Source organism: Hibiscus syriacus, unplaced genomic scaffold (assembly GCF_006381635.1).
Source record: "Hibiscus syriacus cultivar Baekdansim isolate YM2019G1 unplaced genomic scaffold, ASM638163v2 tig00109926_pilon, whole genome shotgun sequence".
Lineage (NCBI taxonomy): Eukaryota > Viridiplantae > Streptophyta > Magnoliopsida > Malvales > Malvaceae > Hibiscus > Hibiscus syriacus.
This window is the reverse complement of record NW_024062532.1, coordinates 695,053-710,540: the sequence shown is the minus strand read 5'-3', so window position 1 is coordinate 710,540 and position 15,488 is coordinate 695,053. Positions and strand designations below refer to the sequence as shown.

General features: G+C 35.7%; 3 protein-coding genes across 6 annotated transcripts; 1 reads left to right on the top strand and 2 right to left on the bottom strand.

Annotated features, from left to right (window-relative positions):
- Positions 1 to 2,762: 2,762 nt before the first annotated feature.
- On the top strand, positions 2,763 to 5,767 carry LOC120210650 (sec-independent protein translocase protein TATB, chloroplastic-like). 4 transcript variants are annotated; one of them, XM_039209348.1, is made up of 6 exons: positions 2,763 to 3,037; positions 3,133 to 3,254; positions 4,721 to 4,780; positions 4,871 to 5,039; positions 5,170 to 5,403; positions 5,489 to 5,767. In XM_039209348.1, the coding sequence occupies exons 1-6, from the start codon at positions 2,812 to 2,814 to the stop codon at positions 5,554 to 5,556; spliced, it is 879 nt and encodes a 292-aa protein (XP_039065279.1). In that variant the 5' UTR covers positions 2,763 to 2,811; the 3' UTR covers positions 5,557 to 5,767. The 4 variants fall into 4 exon arrangements, with proteins under 4 accessions (XP_039065279.1, XP_039065277.1, XP_039065280.1 ...); XM_039209346.1 differs by having other exon boundaries at positions 2,764 to 3,037; positions 5,492 to 5,767; XM_039209349.1 differs by having other exon boundaries at positions 2,766 to 3,037; positions 5,260 to 5,403; positions 5,492 to 5,767.
- Positions 5,768 to 6,788: 1,021 nt separating this feature from the next.
- LOC120210647 (BAHD acyltransferase DCR-like) lies at positions 6,789 to 9,714 on the bottom strand. The gene is made up of 2 exons (XM_039209344.1): positions 9,224 to 9,714; positions 6,789 to 7,840 (listed from the first exon to the last, which is right to left on the bottom strand). Exons 1-2 carry the CDS (start codon positions 9,677 to 9,679, stop codon positions 6,965 to 6,967), a joined length of 1,332 nt encoding a protein of 443 aa, XP_039065275.1. The 5' UTR covers positions 9,680 to 9,714; the 3' UTR covers positions 6,789 to 6,964.
- A 3,646-nt stretch (positions 9,715 to 13,360) lies between these two features.
- LOC120210738 (protein SRC2-like) lies at positions 13,361 to 14,185 on the bottom strand. Its single transcript, XM_039209434.1, has one exon. The coding sequence runs from the start codon at positions 14,183 to 14,185 to the stop codon at positions 13,361 to 13,363; it is 825 nt and encodes a 274-aa protein (XP_039065365.1).
- Positions 14,186 to 15,488: the final 1,303 nt, after the last annotated feature.

Below are 15,488 nucleotides of genomic sequence, written 5' to 3'. Positions count from 1 at the left end.
TTACCTGGACCACAATAATAGAGTTGTAAATGAGACGAGACAGATCGCGAGCCATTCGAGATCGACTCGATCAAGGCTCGATAAATACTCGGATCGAATGGACTCGACTCGAGTTCTTAACGAGCTACTCGATATTTGACTCGAAAAGCTCGTGAGCAGCTCGAAAATATAATATATTAAGATTTTATTTAAAAAAAATAAATTAATAATAATAATAATATTTATGTATTGATTTTTTCAAAAAAAAAACAGTAAGATTTCATGTATTTAAGGTTCATGTTCGAGTTTGAGGCTTCAATCGAGTTAAGTTTAAGAATCTTTTTTTCATTTCGAGCCTTTTCGAGCTGCTCACGAGCTTCAGTTCAGGATTTCGAGTTCGAGTCAAGCTTGAAAATTTTAAGCTCGCAAGTTTTCGAGTCGAGTCGAGCTCCATAGTCGAGCTTAGCAATACTCGAGCTAGACTCAGCTCTTTTACACCCCTACACAATAATGTGGGTCATACCTTGGGACGGGTTACAGTAAGATCGAATTTAATGTTTTGGAATAAAAATTAAAATGTTAGTGATTAAAAAAGGGGAAATTGCAAGATTAGTACAATAAATTCGAATAAAATAAATAAATAAAATAGAAGAGAAGTAACCTAAACGTAAAAACACGGCAACAATGAGAAGGTATCAACGCAATTAACCCTTAAACAACGTATTATGAATTGTTGGGATAAAATCATGGTATTATAATATAATTTTCCCTTTAAAAAAAATTAAATTTGAAGCAGCCTAACTTCCCATCACGCCAAATGCGTGAACGTACGATAACGGGCGTGGCGTTGAGTAACGTCAGGGAAAGAGCTGCGCTGAACTCTTTTTCTTCTCCTATAAAGAAAACCCAAACTCATCACCGTCGGCAAAGAAAATCCAGTTTATTACTTTCTCGGTGCAGGTGGAGAGCTCCGAAGGGATCGCATTGATATCATGTGGACATAGATTTACCGATGAATTGTTATCATCTTCGGTTGATTCATTTCAATCATTGGATCATGCGATCCCTTCGGAATTTTCCATCACTAGCTCAAACTTTTCCATCAATCCTTCTCCTCCCGGTAAGCACTTCTATTTCTGAGAAAAAGAAAACATGAATTTCATGGATCCTTTTTACTCGGTTTTAAAGCTGCGCAAAAGTTTTGGGATCCAAAAGTATATATACAAATACATGTTTATCGAGTGATAATATACTACAGGGGAGGTTCCCAGCTACACCTTCTCGATTTATCCCTAATTGAATCTATATTGTGCTCGGCACAAACCACCTCACTTGAGTGATAATATACTAGTATTATTCTTAGAGGTCTTAAATTCGAGCATCAGAGATCAGTGGTAGATTCAGAAATATATTTTAGGGTGGACACATATGTATTAATAACAAAAAAATCGTATAGGGTGAGCATAAATAAAATTTCAGAGTAGGCATCTTCAATAAAATGAACAACAATCCTTAACGTTTGATGAAATATTGATTTTGACTCTTATTCTTTTTTTTAGTATTTTAGCTTTTAATGTTTATTTTAAGGCAAAAAGACCTCTCTATGAATGAAAATCGTTAGTTAAAATGCTCTAATTTCAAATCACTGTCTACTTGGTATCTTCCATATGAATACGTGATTTCATGTTAGGGAAAGAAAACAAATTTTCAATAGAAAATACAAATAAAATATTTAAAATATATAAGAATTTGAAATTTTTAGAGACGACTGCCCACCTACACCTTCTCGATTTGTCCTTGATCGAGTCTATATTGTGCTCGGCACAAACCACCTCGTTTGAGTGATAATATACTAGTTAGTATTTATGAATTTAAGATTCATTTCTATTAGGTTTGATAGATGATTGCTATGGAATTTCAAATATATTTGTTTTCTAGGGCTTTTTCTAGTGTTGTTTACGTGCGTGCTTTAAAATATGTCTTGCATCAGTATTCTAAGAACAACAAAAAGAAGAGCGGGGGGATAAATAGGTTTTAGGAGCATCAAACTCTTAAGAAACCATGGGAAAAAATTAAAAAGAGTAAAGTACACAAATGATCTTTTGACTATAAGATCTTGTTTTGTTAAGTCTCTTGACAATTTAAAGTTACAAAATGGTACCTCGGCTATAGAGGTTGTTTTGTTGAGTCCCTCGACTATTAAAAGTTATAAAATAGTCACTTGACTATTCATTATGTTCCAAACACGTATCTTTATGTTAAAAATTATCGGCCATCTGAGTTGGACATTAATATGCTAACTGAGATATGATAGTTGTTTGAGATTATGAGATAATAATTTATTATATCTTAGTCATGAAGTTAATGTACAACTCAGTATGTCGCCAATTTTTTAATGGAAAATGACGAGTTTGAAACATAATGAATAGTCAAGTGACAATTTTGTAACTTTTATAGTCAATGGACTCGATAAAGCAACACTCAATAGTCTAAAGATCATTTCATAACTTTTAATAATCGAATGACTTAATAAAATAATACCCTATAATTAAGGGATCATTTGTGTAGTTTGTTTTAAAAAACTATAATTTCCTTTGCTTTATAACAATCTATCCGTACATGGTGTAAACATTGCGAACAAGCCCATGTATTTGGGTTAACTCAAACATAAAGTGCCGGAGGTCTCGACCCGCCAAGCCACTAAGGGTCCACTAGCTAGAATCTGGCTTGGATCAAGTAAGCTCCCTATTCCAGATAACCTTTTTGGTCCCCCTCCATGTCCTTGCTTCCAAAAATCTAAGTTCAGAAGTAGAGTTACCCTCTTTCATCTCCATGTCCATGGCCATGGCGTCCTCCATCTCACTTTCAACATCCTTATGCACATCTTTTGCTACCTCCAAGTCGGCGAATTGCTGCTTGTCTCCTTTGCTTTCACATCGAAAAGCCTCGCCTTTCCGTTTCTCCACGTGGTTTCCTCAATTGGGTCCTTCCATTTTCTCTCAATGGACTGGTCTAAAGCATCTGGGCATTTCAATCTCACCAAAATCTCTTAAATTGGGTATCTTCTCTTTTCAGCTCTACGCTTTTTCTCTAAACTTCTTTCTATTTGATCCTCAAATCTTCTTTTTTCCCAATGAAATGGGGGTGTTTCAGAAAGAAGGGGAAGAAGTAAAGGAAAGGTGGTCCATGCATCTTTGTTTGGGGTTGGAGCTCCTGAGGCTCTGGTTATTGGGGTGGTTGCTTTGTTGGTATTTGGTCCCAAGGGTTTGGCTGAGGTATGCTCATTTTACATCACTTGCTCCTTTTTTGATTTGTAATATTTGATGATTTTCCTTACTTTTTGTGCCCTTCATATAGATTTATGTGTTTATACAGTTCCATTTTTGTAATTTCATGCGGGTATTGGATTATGGTAAGTGATAAGCTTTGGAAACATAGGCCTTATGGCAGCTAGTTTCAAATATTAATCTCCATTCAATGCTTCAAGTAATGAATAATCCCCAGTTGGTTAATCAACAATCAGTGAGTGATGGTAAAGATATAGTATTAGATGGTTAGAATTTTCTAAAGGGTGATTGGTATATTTATAAAAAGATAGTTGGTGAATCCTTTTTGTTGAGATGAAATCGTATTTTGTTCTGTCGACACACAGAAATTTACTGCCTGCTGCTTTTATCATAGTTAATCTGGTGCTTCTTTGACAAGATAATGGCTTTTTGCCCCTTATGTGAAAACATTTTCATCTAAGCTAATGCATTCCGTTGGCGATCTTTGTTGACTACATTACTCCAATGACTTCCCCATTATCTGGCAAGGAAAACACCATTGTGTTAACCTATTTCAAACTCTAAGTTCCGTTATACTTTCTGAGTTAGGTCCGGCTCATGCCTTCCCGACGAGCATGCGGGTGTCTTTAGTGATTCTGATCTTTAGTCTTTACTTGAGATCCCTCTTTGAAATTTTACTAAATGGCTCGATATATCTAAAAGCATCTCAGTTGACTTGTGGGGACTTTACAAGAGTTGAACATTTACTTGCGTATCGTGATAAGAATTGGTAATCATATGCTGTATGTCACATTTCATCCATTGGACTTCGAGTTGTTCAAATCTGAGGATTGAATTATATAGACTTATGTATTGTGATAAGAATTGGTATTTGGTAATCGTATGATGTATGTCACATTTCATCCATTGGACTTCGAGTTGTTCAAATCTGAGGATTGAATTATATAGACTTATGTATTGTGATAAGAATTGGTAATCGTATGATGTATGTCACATTTCATCCATTGGACTTCAAGTCGTTCAAATCTAAGGGTTGAATATATGCTTATGTATTGTGATGCCTTTTGTAAATGATTATTCTCGGAGTTTAGCACGATGTGGCCAGTAGCTGTTTAGTCTGCATTTTTATTGTTACTTTTGCTACTTATTTTTTATAATTAAAAGTAAAAAGTTATAAAAAATAGACAGCCCTTTTGTTTACAAATTTTGCGACTTTCCTTTTATATGAGATAATTATGTTTCGGTTGTCACATTCGAGCTACTTATTCATTTTTTGTTGACTATCAGTTTTTTTTTTTTACTATCCATGTATTCCTTTTAGAAATTTTTGGAGGAATCAAGAACAAGTTATTAAATATTATAACCAAACTATCAAACAGAACCTTGTATAGTTAGGATAATATTCTGTTCAAGTTAAATCCTTTCAACATCTCAAATGGCCTATTAAACTGCAGGTTGCTAGGAATCTGGGAAAGACTTTGCGAGCATTCCAACCCACAATTAAAGAACTTCAGGTAAGGGCTGAACCCTTTGGTTTTACTTATATCTTTACCATGCAATAGCTTTGCCCTTCTGAAATTCTTCCCATTTTATATTCTGTGAAGGAAGTCTCGAGGGAATTCAAGAGCACCCTTGAACGGGAGATTGGTCTTGACGAAATGCCAAGTTCGACACAGAACACGCCGAATAGAAACAGCCCCTATATAAGTAAATCTCCTCCAACCCCTTCACCAGTTACCAGCGCCGAGGAAACTGGTAGCGAGGCTGACCCGAGTAAGTGCTTCATATTCTTATATTCAAGGCTATTAATGTCTTGAATTTGTCTTATGGTTTCCAATCCTTCATACATTATTTCCGGATCTCTTACCCTGAAACATGCAGTAAATCCTACCATATAGACTAGTGTTCACTCCTGTTTATGACGTAGTGGTCGATTACCTTTGTATATGTCAAAGTTATATAAAGAAGCATGCGATTCGTCACCTTACTGCAGGTGTCACACAATCAGTAAACGAGGCGTATACTAGTGAAGAGTACTTAAAGATCACAGAGGAGCAGCTAAAAGCTTCAGCTTCGAAACAGCAGGGCCAGACCGCCTCTCCTGGAGAAACAGAACCAGGATCCCCAAATCAAGATGGTCAGTTTTTTTTTAATCTTTCTGTCTAATTTCTGTCCATTGCCTCTCTTTGTCACTGTGATGTTATTTGTATCAAAGTCGTCAACAGCTACTCCCAAGGAAACCATGGCTGGTGCGATGCCTCCATCTCGGAAACCCGACAGCGAGACATGAAACCACAGTAACGGGGATAGAAAGATCGAGTTATCTTACAGAAGCCTCAGAGGAAGGTACTGCGAACACCACGTTTTGTTCCTTGACGATTCTTCTAAATTTTGATTAAGTGACTGTATATTATTAGTTCTTTGCAAATGATTTTGTCTGTACGTAGTCGGCTAGGGTAATTGTACAACATAATTTGATCATGTTTTCATTGGTTTGACAACTTTTTTGGTACTATAACTTGAAAAGTAATGAACATTGAAGTCAACTTTTTTGGTACCATTTTGGAAATAACATGTTTATGTTGTCCTGAATCTTTTAAATCATTTCAGCAACATTGTTAAATGAAAAAATCCCAACCAGCTTGTATCCAAAGTTATGATTAAGGGTAAACTATTTAATTATCTAATTATCACTTGAGTTATGTTTTGGTCACTTAATTATTATTTTTAAAATAATTTTTAATGTTATATAATGATTTTATTTTTTTACATGTCATTCAAAAATTAATGGTGATATTGTCGTTTCAGTGTAAGATAATAGGGTAACTACACAAATGGTCCCTCCGTTATAGGATATTAATTTATTGAGTCACTCGATTATTAAAGTTATAAAATGATCATCAACTATAGGATGTTACTTTGATGAGTCCCTCAACTATTCAATGTTGCAAAAGTCAGCAAACTATTCATTATGTTTCAAACTCATATTTTTTCGTTAAAAAAATTAACAACAATCTGTGTTGGATGTTAGTCTGTTGTCTTAGATATGATAGTCGTTTGAGATTTCGAAATCAGATTTTATCATATGTCAAACAACATATTAACATGCAGCTCAGACTGTCGTCGATTTTTCTTACGGAAAAACACAAATTTGGAATTTAATGAATAGTCAGATGATCATTTTGTAACTTTTAATAGTCGAAGGACTCAATAAAGCAACACCCTATAGTTGGAGATCATTTTGTAACTTTTGATAGTCGGGAGACTCGGCAAAATAATATTATATAGTCGATGAACTATTTGTATACTTTACTCAAGATAATATCACATCATCATCAATAGTCAATGGAAAATTAAAATGAAACTAAAACATAATGTTGGTAATTATTTGAAAAACAAATATTCGAGGATGAAAACGAAACTAAAATAATAATTGAATCAGTAGATATTTCACCTTAAAATCAACTATTAAGTCGTTTAAGGACACAAATCAATCCAAACTTAAGCTCCTTACCTCACACTAACAAAAGCGACTGTGTCTTCACACGGATATTATTGAAGGGTGTAAATGATTTTCACATTCATGGAGATCAGTTCATTCTCATTAATGGACCAAGCTTTTGATATGATCAAAATAAATGTGAAAATGGCACCCTTATTTGTCTCTCAATCCGTGCTAAAGAAGAAGGAAAAAAAGGCTAGACTTCCATGAGAAAGTCGTCATCTTTCTCCAGCTGCTCCATGGCAGCAGCTTCCAAGGTGATCTCCACATCAATGCTCCTCCCGCCGCTCTTCCCCTGATACAAATAAACCATCCCATCGAACCTGTTGTTGGATCCGCTCCTCACGCCTTCTGGTTTTCCCCACCCGAAGTCCACATCGTAAACCTTGAACCTCGGCGAGCTGCCGACCACTACGCAGTTGACGCCGGCGTCTTTGAACTCGAAGATCTTCGGAGCCGCTTCCCACTCCTTGTTACGTTCCTCGATGGCCTTGGCATCGTGCGCTTCGATGGCTTTCTGTATGACCGATGCACCGAATTCCATCGGGTTGGCCAGGAGTAACCCGGCTGCTGTGACGGTGAAGATGGCTTGTATGAGGTTGCCGAAGTAACTCTCCGGCATGGGTGGGTCAACCCTTTTCCGACAATCGGCGAAGACTGTGAAAACCGTGTAGTCTTCGGGTTTAAGGTTACGTGCTCGGGTCACATGTTGCCAAATGTGGACGGCTAGAGACTGGAAAGTGGAGAATGGTTTGGAGCCTGGGGTCGGTGGGTTGGAGTTAGCTTTGGACTTGATCTTGTCGATGGCGGCTTCGGGGAACCGGAAGAGTTTCTCCCTGAGCTGGCGGGCATCGCCGTTGGCGGTGGCGAGTGGATTGGGAGGGAGCGAGAGATCGAGTTTCACACGGGTGTTTCGGGTTTTGGTCCGGTCGAGGAACGGTGGGACGGCAACCGTGTTGGAGCCGCTGCAGATTTGAGCCCAGGTGCTCATGAAATGCCATGTCGAGGTTCCGTCGAGGATGGCGTGGTTGAACGCACACCCGATTGCCAATCCATCTTTCAACTTCGTTAACTATCGGAGTTTGGACAATAACAAGAAATTATGAGCACAACCGAACAAAAATAGAACAACCTTTCAAGGTTAAATCAAATGATAAATAGTATTTTTAAAATATTTTGATTATAATTATCTAATGTTAAGATAAAGTATATAAATATCCCAAATTATATCGAATCTTCTACTATTAAATATTACAAAATAAATTTTTGATTATATTATGTTTAGGGATGGGCACATGATCCAAATCCGACGAGTTATGACCTGATCGGATCCAATTTTTTGTTTAAAAAATCAAGTTTAGATCGAACCGGATCGAACTTTATAGAAAATTTATTCGAGTTGGGTTTGGATTTATGATGAAAAATACCCGATCTGACATGAAAAATAATGTAAATTTATCTTATATATTTAGGGATAATTACAATAATAATCTTCTATATATTATTTTTTCAATTAGATCTCTATTTTTTAAAATAAAAATAATATTTTTATAAATTTATTTAGTTCGGATCAGATTCGAGTTTTACCTCAAAAACCCGGATCGGTGACGTCACTCCTAAACTAGGATCGGTCGGGTTTCGAGCAGATGGTATATATTTTTGGGCTAGGTCGGATTGACTAAAAACTTGACATGGCCTAACCCATGTTCATCCCTAATTATGTCGTCGAGTCAATTCTTGAAAGCAACGACGATACCCATAAATATCATCAAAATATAATTTTATTATATTTCAATCCGAAGTTAACGTCCAACTTAAATGGTTGTCAATGTTTTAACAGAAAGGGACGAGTTTATAATATACAAGTAATCGAATTATTATTTTATAACTTTTTAATAATTATATAACTCAACAAAACAACACCATATAATCATTGACTATTTATATACTTTATCTTTAATTTTATATGATGAAAATAAAATACTCCTAAAGTATTAAATAAATTTTGGGTGGATGAAAAACCACACGGCATTAGACCTACCGGTTAGTCCTTTTATGAGGGTCTACCTTCAATTATTATATTTATTTACTTACATTATTAATTTTGGTATGTTTTATTATTTAAATTTTAACTCGATAAAATCGTATTTAATGTTTAATTTAGTTTTTATTTTATTTTAATCATTAAAATTTTAATATCTTTAGTGCATGAACTATTAGTTTTGATCTGTTTTAATACTTAAAATTTTAATTTTTTTTTTTAAATTTAACGTTAAATTTTTAATAGTACTAAAATAAAACTAGTAGGAGTGTTAAGTGATGATTAATGAGCTAATTACGTGTAGTACTCATTAGTCAATCCGAAGAAAATTGCAGGCCAAATTCTGATGTGCATGTAGGATCTAGCAGTATCAAGTTAATGAACCAACAAGAAGTTTAAATGTAACATATTTACCTGCACAGACAATAGAGGCCTGTGTAAGCCCTCCAAGTTGGGGACACGATTGTAGGGTATCAAGTCCTTGAGAGAGCTCGTGCCTTCATCGGCAGCGAGCTCATCGACGGCGATCCCTTCGGCGACGGCTTCCAGCACCTCGACGCCGTCCATATCGTCGTCGTAGTCCACCCTGAAAACCCCATCTTCATCTTTTCCAAGCTTTCCTCCCAGCTGATAAAACTCCTCCAAAACCACCCTCAGCCCGTCCCGGAGTTTATCCACCTTCTCTTCCAGCTCCCCACACTTGTAAAACAGCAGCTTCTGGTTGTAATAGAATGCCAGATATGGGAGATCAAAGGTGACCAGTTGACATTCTTTTCTCCCTATCATCTTCCCGGGCTTCACGTGGGTTTTGGTGGTGATTTTCACCTTCGACATGATCTCTTCTTCCTTCTTCCCTGCTTCAGCTGCCATTTTCTTTTCTTTTCTTTTTTGTAGGTAGAAGGAAGAGGTTAGACTGTGAAGATACTTATAAACACACCTTTGATGTAGTTGGAGGGTTTCATTAATGAGGAACGATGAAAGCAGTTGAGGTCCATTAATGTGCTGGCCGAACCGCCTGTTCGGCTTTAGATGCAGTAGTTGGGTAAAAATGTGTTAGCTCACTTTCGTGATATTATGGCTAAAATAAATGCCAACGATAACGCCACCTCAAAATTTGTACCTCTATTTCTATTTCTGTTTCCTTAACATGATACAAGTTAACCGTGACTAATTTTTTTGACAAAAGGGTATGATGTGTATTTATACTTTTAAAAAATTCGATGGCTCATTTGACCAACGTTTTTGTTATTTATTGATACAATACTGACGTATCATTTTACAGTGCTGACATGGTGGTTAATGGTGCTGACATATCAATCAATGTGTCTCGTTTGAGTTACCAATCTGTCATGTCATCCGCCATATTAATCTGTTACCTTGGACTCCTATGTCAGTATAGTTGATTGTCACGTCAGCACCGTGAAATGTCACATCAATATTATAACGATCAACGCCGAAAAAATATTGGTTAAAGTGTTACATTGAGTTTATTTTCTGAATTGGAGGACCACGTTGAGAGAAAAATAATACGAGGGTCATATTGGTTTTTTTTCAAGAGTACAAGAACCCCATATGCCTTTTTTTTAAAAAAAATTAGAAGTAGCACGAACCAAATTACATAAATGATTAAAGGAATAATTGTTATTCCTAGAAGTTCTTGGTTCGAGAACCAGCAACTGCAACATAGATGATTGAACGTTTATTGTCAAATGATTGAGAATATTTATAATATATTCTACTTTATAATCACCTTAGCTTAATAAAAAAATTAAACTAGTAAAAAATTGAGTAATTATGAAAACATATCCAATTAAATCATGAATGAATCAAAGGGACGATTGGAAACGATAGTCTCCCCTAAAATTTTTGTCTCTAATTTTATCTCATCTAAAATTTAGAAGAATTTTAAGTTGATCCCTCTAACATAAAATCGAACCTTGTAAATACTTTAAATGCCTACGAAACTGATGTATGAACCAGTCTTTTCGATCGTATAATTATGACCGTTCCTAGGAAACATCTCATCTGAAAAACTAACCATTATTATTTTCAATAATTCTATCATTGTGTGTACGCCCAAAGGTACATACTTTCAATGCCTACGAAACTGATGTATGAACCAGTCTTTTCGATCGTATAATTATGACCGGTTCCTAGAAAACATCTCATCTGAAAAACTAACCATTATCATGTTTCAATAATTCCTATCATTGTTATTCCCCTATAGTTGTTTTAGTTTATAATTTTCTCAGGGTTGGATTTAACATCTTCACGACCGATCAAATTGACACTTATTTGTTATCGTGTTAATTTTTCCTGCTTTGGACCATCGGATTGAATTTGGGTATGCGATTCGCGTTCGTGAATAGTTTATTCACTTGGCTCGATTCTGATTTGATGTTTGTCAATAGTCTTTTAGTAGTCTTATTTTTGTTGAGATAATATCTATTCAAAGACTCTCAATTATTTGATATATATATTGATATATTCAGTTTATGCAGTGTTCGAACACGAGATCTCATGAGATATCAACAAGTCTCTTAACTATTGAAGTCACTTAGTTCGTACATGTATGATTAAATTTCAAACATAAACTTATTTTCACTATGAAATTGAAGTTAGAATTTAACCATATTATTTAGGTTTTAATTTTATTTTTTAAATAAAACTTAACTAAAATCTATTTTTAAAAATTAATTATAAAACAAGTGTCTAAACTATACCGTTTTCCTAAATATGTGTCAATTTTTTTTCAATTCGTCTAGGTGTCTAACGTTACAAACGTTATCACTTTAGGTACTCAAGCCGTAACCGCCGTTAAAAAAATCTAATGAGTGACGCGTATTATTTTTTGGGTTAATCTTTGGATCAGGTAAATTCGGATTGAATTGATTATGAGTCTAATCAAGTATATATAGAATTATTAATATATTATTGTAAAAATATGTTATCTTGTTTGTTAATCTTATCCTTTAGACTTAATTTTGTTATAAGTGTAATCAAGTATATATAGATTTTCGGTTGAGATTGTTTTAGATTCAGATTAATTTCGGATCGGGTTAAATCCAGTTCAAGCTACTTTTCGGTTCAGGTTAAATTCAGTTTGAGTAGTTTTGGTTCGAATTATTTTTGGGTCGGGTTGCTTTCAATTTTGGTTAATTTCAGTTCGGATTGTTTTCGATTTGGGTCAAATTGGATATAGATCCATATTGGGTCAACTAAATTCTGGACCGGGAATAGTTCGGGTCGAGTATGTTCAGGTTTCAAATCAAATTTGATCATCATATTCGAGTTAATATTAGATATTGAGTCATGTAAATAAATTCAAATAATTGAGTTCGGATCAAGTTTGCTATGTCTAATTGCTTTCGACTGAACCTACCCGAACACGCTTCTAAAAATAAAAGAAGTTGAAATAATAAAATAAAATTTATCAATTAAACTAATTTAAAATCTCCACTTTAATTGGACGGACGCTTAGCCCTACTTAAAGTGACCAGAAGAAGCTTAAGCTTTGGGCTTTATGCCATACCTAAAGTGAGCTCCGAACTTTACTTTTAAAGAAAGCTTTTGCTTACCCTATTGCATATGAGAATAAAGTTTTATTGTTGTTGTTTCTCAATAGAAAGTGTTTTGAATAAGCATTAAATGCAGTTAAAAAAATGCTTACTTATAAAATAAGTTTACAAACAATAACGATTTTCACGAATATATGTTTAAATTATTTTTGAATACTTTTGGTGTCTAATGTTACAAAAGTTATCATTTTAGGTGCTCAGACGTTAATAATATTAATTTCTTCTGTTAAGTAACATTGTCACAATTTGATGATTTTGAAATCTATTTTTTTAAATATTAAAAATATTTCTCTTAAATTATAAAATAAACCTAAAATCTTAACCTTAACCCGACGTCGTCGTCCTTTCAGGCCATGGCCACTATTATCGACGTAGTCATTATCATCCTCCTAGTCATATCTCATCGTAGTTGTCGCTGATTAACCGTTAAAATCAAATAGGATTGCGATTTTCATCATAGAGTTTACGGGTATAAAACATCGATTCGTCGTTGATATGTCACAATTTCATTGGGGTTTTGTTCAACGAGAGGAGGTGATGTCGGATGGAGTTTTGAAGAAGATAAACAGCAAAGGTCGAAGTGAGTTTAAGTGTTAAAATAAAAAATTTCAAACTTTTGAGGTTATTTCAAAAAATTTGCATGTGTTTTTTAAATATATAATTTTAACTTTTTAATTTTAAATAATTTTTTAAATTATCAGATTGTAACATTGTCACTTAATAGAGAAATTAACACTTTTGACGGTCTAAACATCAATCGTGATAATATTTATAACATTAAATATCAAAATCATTTAAAATATAATTTAAATATTTATTAGAGATAATCACTATAATTTAAACTCTTACTTTTTTTTAAGACTTAAAAAAAGAAAGATATTATTTTCGGACAAATTTATGCTTTTTAATATTGATATTGGAATATAAATATAATCCCATATTCCCGGAAGCATTATTCAGTCGACATCAACGATTAGAAATCATCACCGCCGTCGTCGTATCCAATATCATCTTCAACCTTCTCCGCCACTTCGTCTTCGAAATGATCCTCCAACGCATCCACACCCTCCGCTAATGCCAGTCCACCCAAAGCCCCTGCAACCGCACCCACAGCCAATCCAGTCCCCATCCCCCCAAACTTACTCTTCTTCTTCTCCTCCTGCCCGTACCCGTAGTAGCCCCCCCCACTCCCCTCACCGTACGCCGGCTGAGCGTTATAACTGTATTGCCCAGAAGCCGGGGCCGCGTAGTAAGGATTCTGCGGCGGGGGAGGCTGAGCGTACTGGTAAGAGTAGCCATAAGCCGGCGGGGCTGCCAGATAGTCTCTTGAAGCCGGTGGTGGGACCCCGTAGGGAGGTGCCCGGTAAGGATCGGGAACGTGATAACGTGGCTCTCTGATTAAGACCCTAACGTCGGCCTTTCCATGGGGCCTCCCGGAGGGACGCTTCAGCTTGAGCGTTTTCTCGAGGCTTACACCGAATCCGACGTTGTCGAGGACTTCCCGGAGCTTGATCTTAGCGGAGCCTATGAGAGGCTTGGTGTCCTCCTCGGAGCCGCCGTGGACGACGTCGACGAATAGAGCGGTGTCGTCGTTGATGGGAGCAGGAGGGAGGGGGATGAGCAGAGTCTCGTCCCAGAACGGAGAGGTGTCGCCCTCCTCGTCGACCTTGGAGGAACACTTGTATTTGGGGTCCACCCACAGGACGGCGTAGGGCCTGATGGGGCCGTGCCGCCAGTTCACGTTTTTGAGGTCTTTGGCGGAGTAGATGGTGACCTCAATTTCACGGGGAGAGGCCATTAATCTGAGAAAACGAAGAAGACGAAGAAGACGAAGAAGAAGAGCGGTTTGATTTTTGGATTTGGACAAGGTGATGGGTATAAATAGGTTTGATCAGACTTAACTACTAAGGAAGGTTTTTTCAGTTAAGAACCAAAAGGAAATGGGGCATTTTGGACTAATCGAAATGGGTGGGACTAAATTATAAAAAAGATAAATTATATCTTTCCTAACTTAACTTTACTCTCTTTCCTATTTTCTTCGCCCAACTTTCAATTTGATCATGTTGCTAACTAAACTTTACAAATTAAATCATTTTGCTCACTCTGCCATTAACTACTTAACGGCATTCTGATGTGGCATATGCATCAAATCGACGTCGTTTTGAAAAACTCAAATATACTCCAAAACAACGTCTTTTTGGTGAGAAAAATAAAAGTTCAATGACTCATGGTGTAATTTACCCTTTTTTCTTCTCTTCTTCATTTTCTCTTTTTCGGCCACCATATTATTTTTATTCTGGCCACCGTCGACCACAGTAGATGTTGGTCGTTCGGTCTCAAATTTCATGGGTCGGTTCGTCTCAACCCCTGAATCTGAATCTTGTGGTTGTTTCACCGAAAAATGTCCAAAAACCAGTGAATTTATATTGAAACGTTTCATTTTCCTCACTTTCAATCTCAAATTCGTGGACTTCAGAGCATGAGGTCGGATTCGGACTCAAGGTGTCGAGGCGAAGCAACCTATCCTATTTTAGGACCAAACGACCACCATCTACAGAGGTCGACAGTGGTATACAGTGGCATCCGACCACCTTCTATTTTTATTTTATTTTTAATTATTTTATATTAAACAATAATTAAAAAAAGTTCACATCGTTAGCTGTTAGAGAGAAAACGGTCGAGTAAGCAAAATGATTCAATTGTAAAGTTCAGTGATCAAATTGAAAGTTGGGTGAAGAAAATAGGAGATAGAGTATAGTTCAGTGTGGCACAGTGTAATTTACCCTTTTAAAAAAAAGGTTGGGACTAAGGAAGGCAGACCTGGCGTTCCTTTAATGTGTGATTGTGACACCATTTATTACCAAACATTGACCCTACATTTATCATTCAATACTTTTCTTTTTCAACCATCTATAACTGAAAAATTAAAATAATTAACAACGCTGTTTTCAACTTAAAAATTATCTTTTTTACTTAATATTCCCTTTATTTCAGAGTTAATTTGTCTTCAAGTTATGATTGTTATTTTTAATTGGTTCCTAAACTTCTAAATATTTTAATTTTATCCTTGACCTATGACTATTATTCTAAATTAGTCTTCA

Excerpts from the sequence above, each read along its gene's own strand:
- LOC120210647 (XM_039209344.1), bottom strand. The coding sequence starts at position 9,679 with ATGGCAGCTGAAGCAGGGAAGAAGGAAGAAGAGATCATGTCGAAGGTG. Across the intron at positions 7,841-9,223 it reads GGCCTCTATTGTCTGTGCAG|TTAACGAAGTTGAAAGATGG; the intron begins GTAAATATGTTA and ends AAACTCCGATAG.
- LOC120210738 (XM_039209434.1), bottom strand. The coding sequence starts at position 14,185 with ATGGCCTCTCCCCGTGAAATTGAGGTCACCATCTACTCCGCCAAAGAC.
- LOC120210650 (XM_039209348.1), top strand. The coding sequence starts at position 2,812 with ATGTCCATGGCCATGGCGTCCTCCATCTCACTTTCAACATCCTTATGC. Across the intron at positions 3,038-3,132 it reads ACCAAAATCTCTTAAATTGG|AAAGAAGGGGAAGAAGTAAA; the intron begins GTATCTTCTCTT and ends GGGGTGTTTCAG. Across the intron at positions 5,404-5,488 it reads AGGATCCCCAAATCAAGATG|CAGCTACTCCCAAGGAAACC; the intron begins GTCAGTTTTTTT and ends CAAAGTCGTCAA.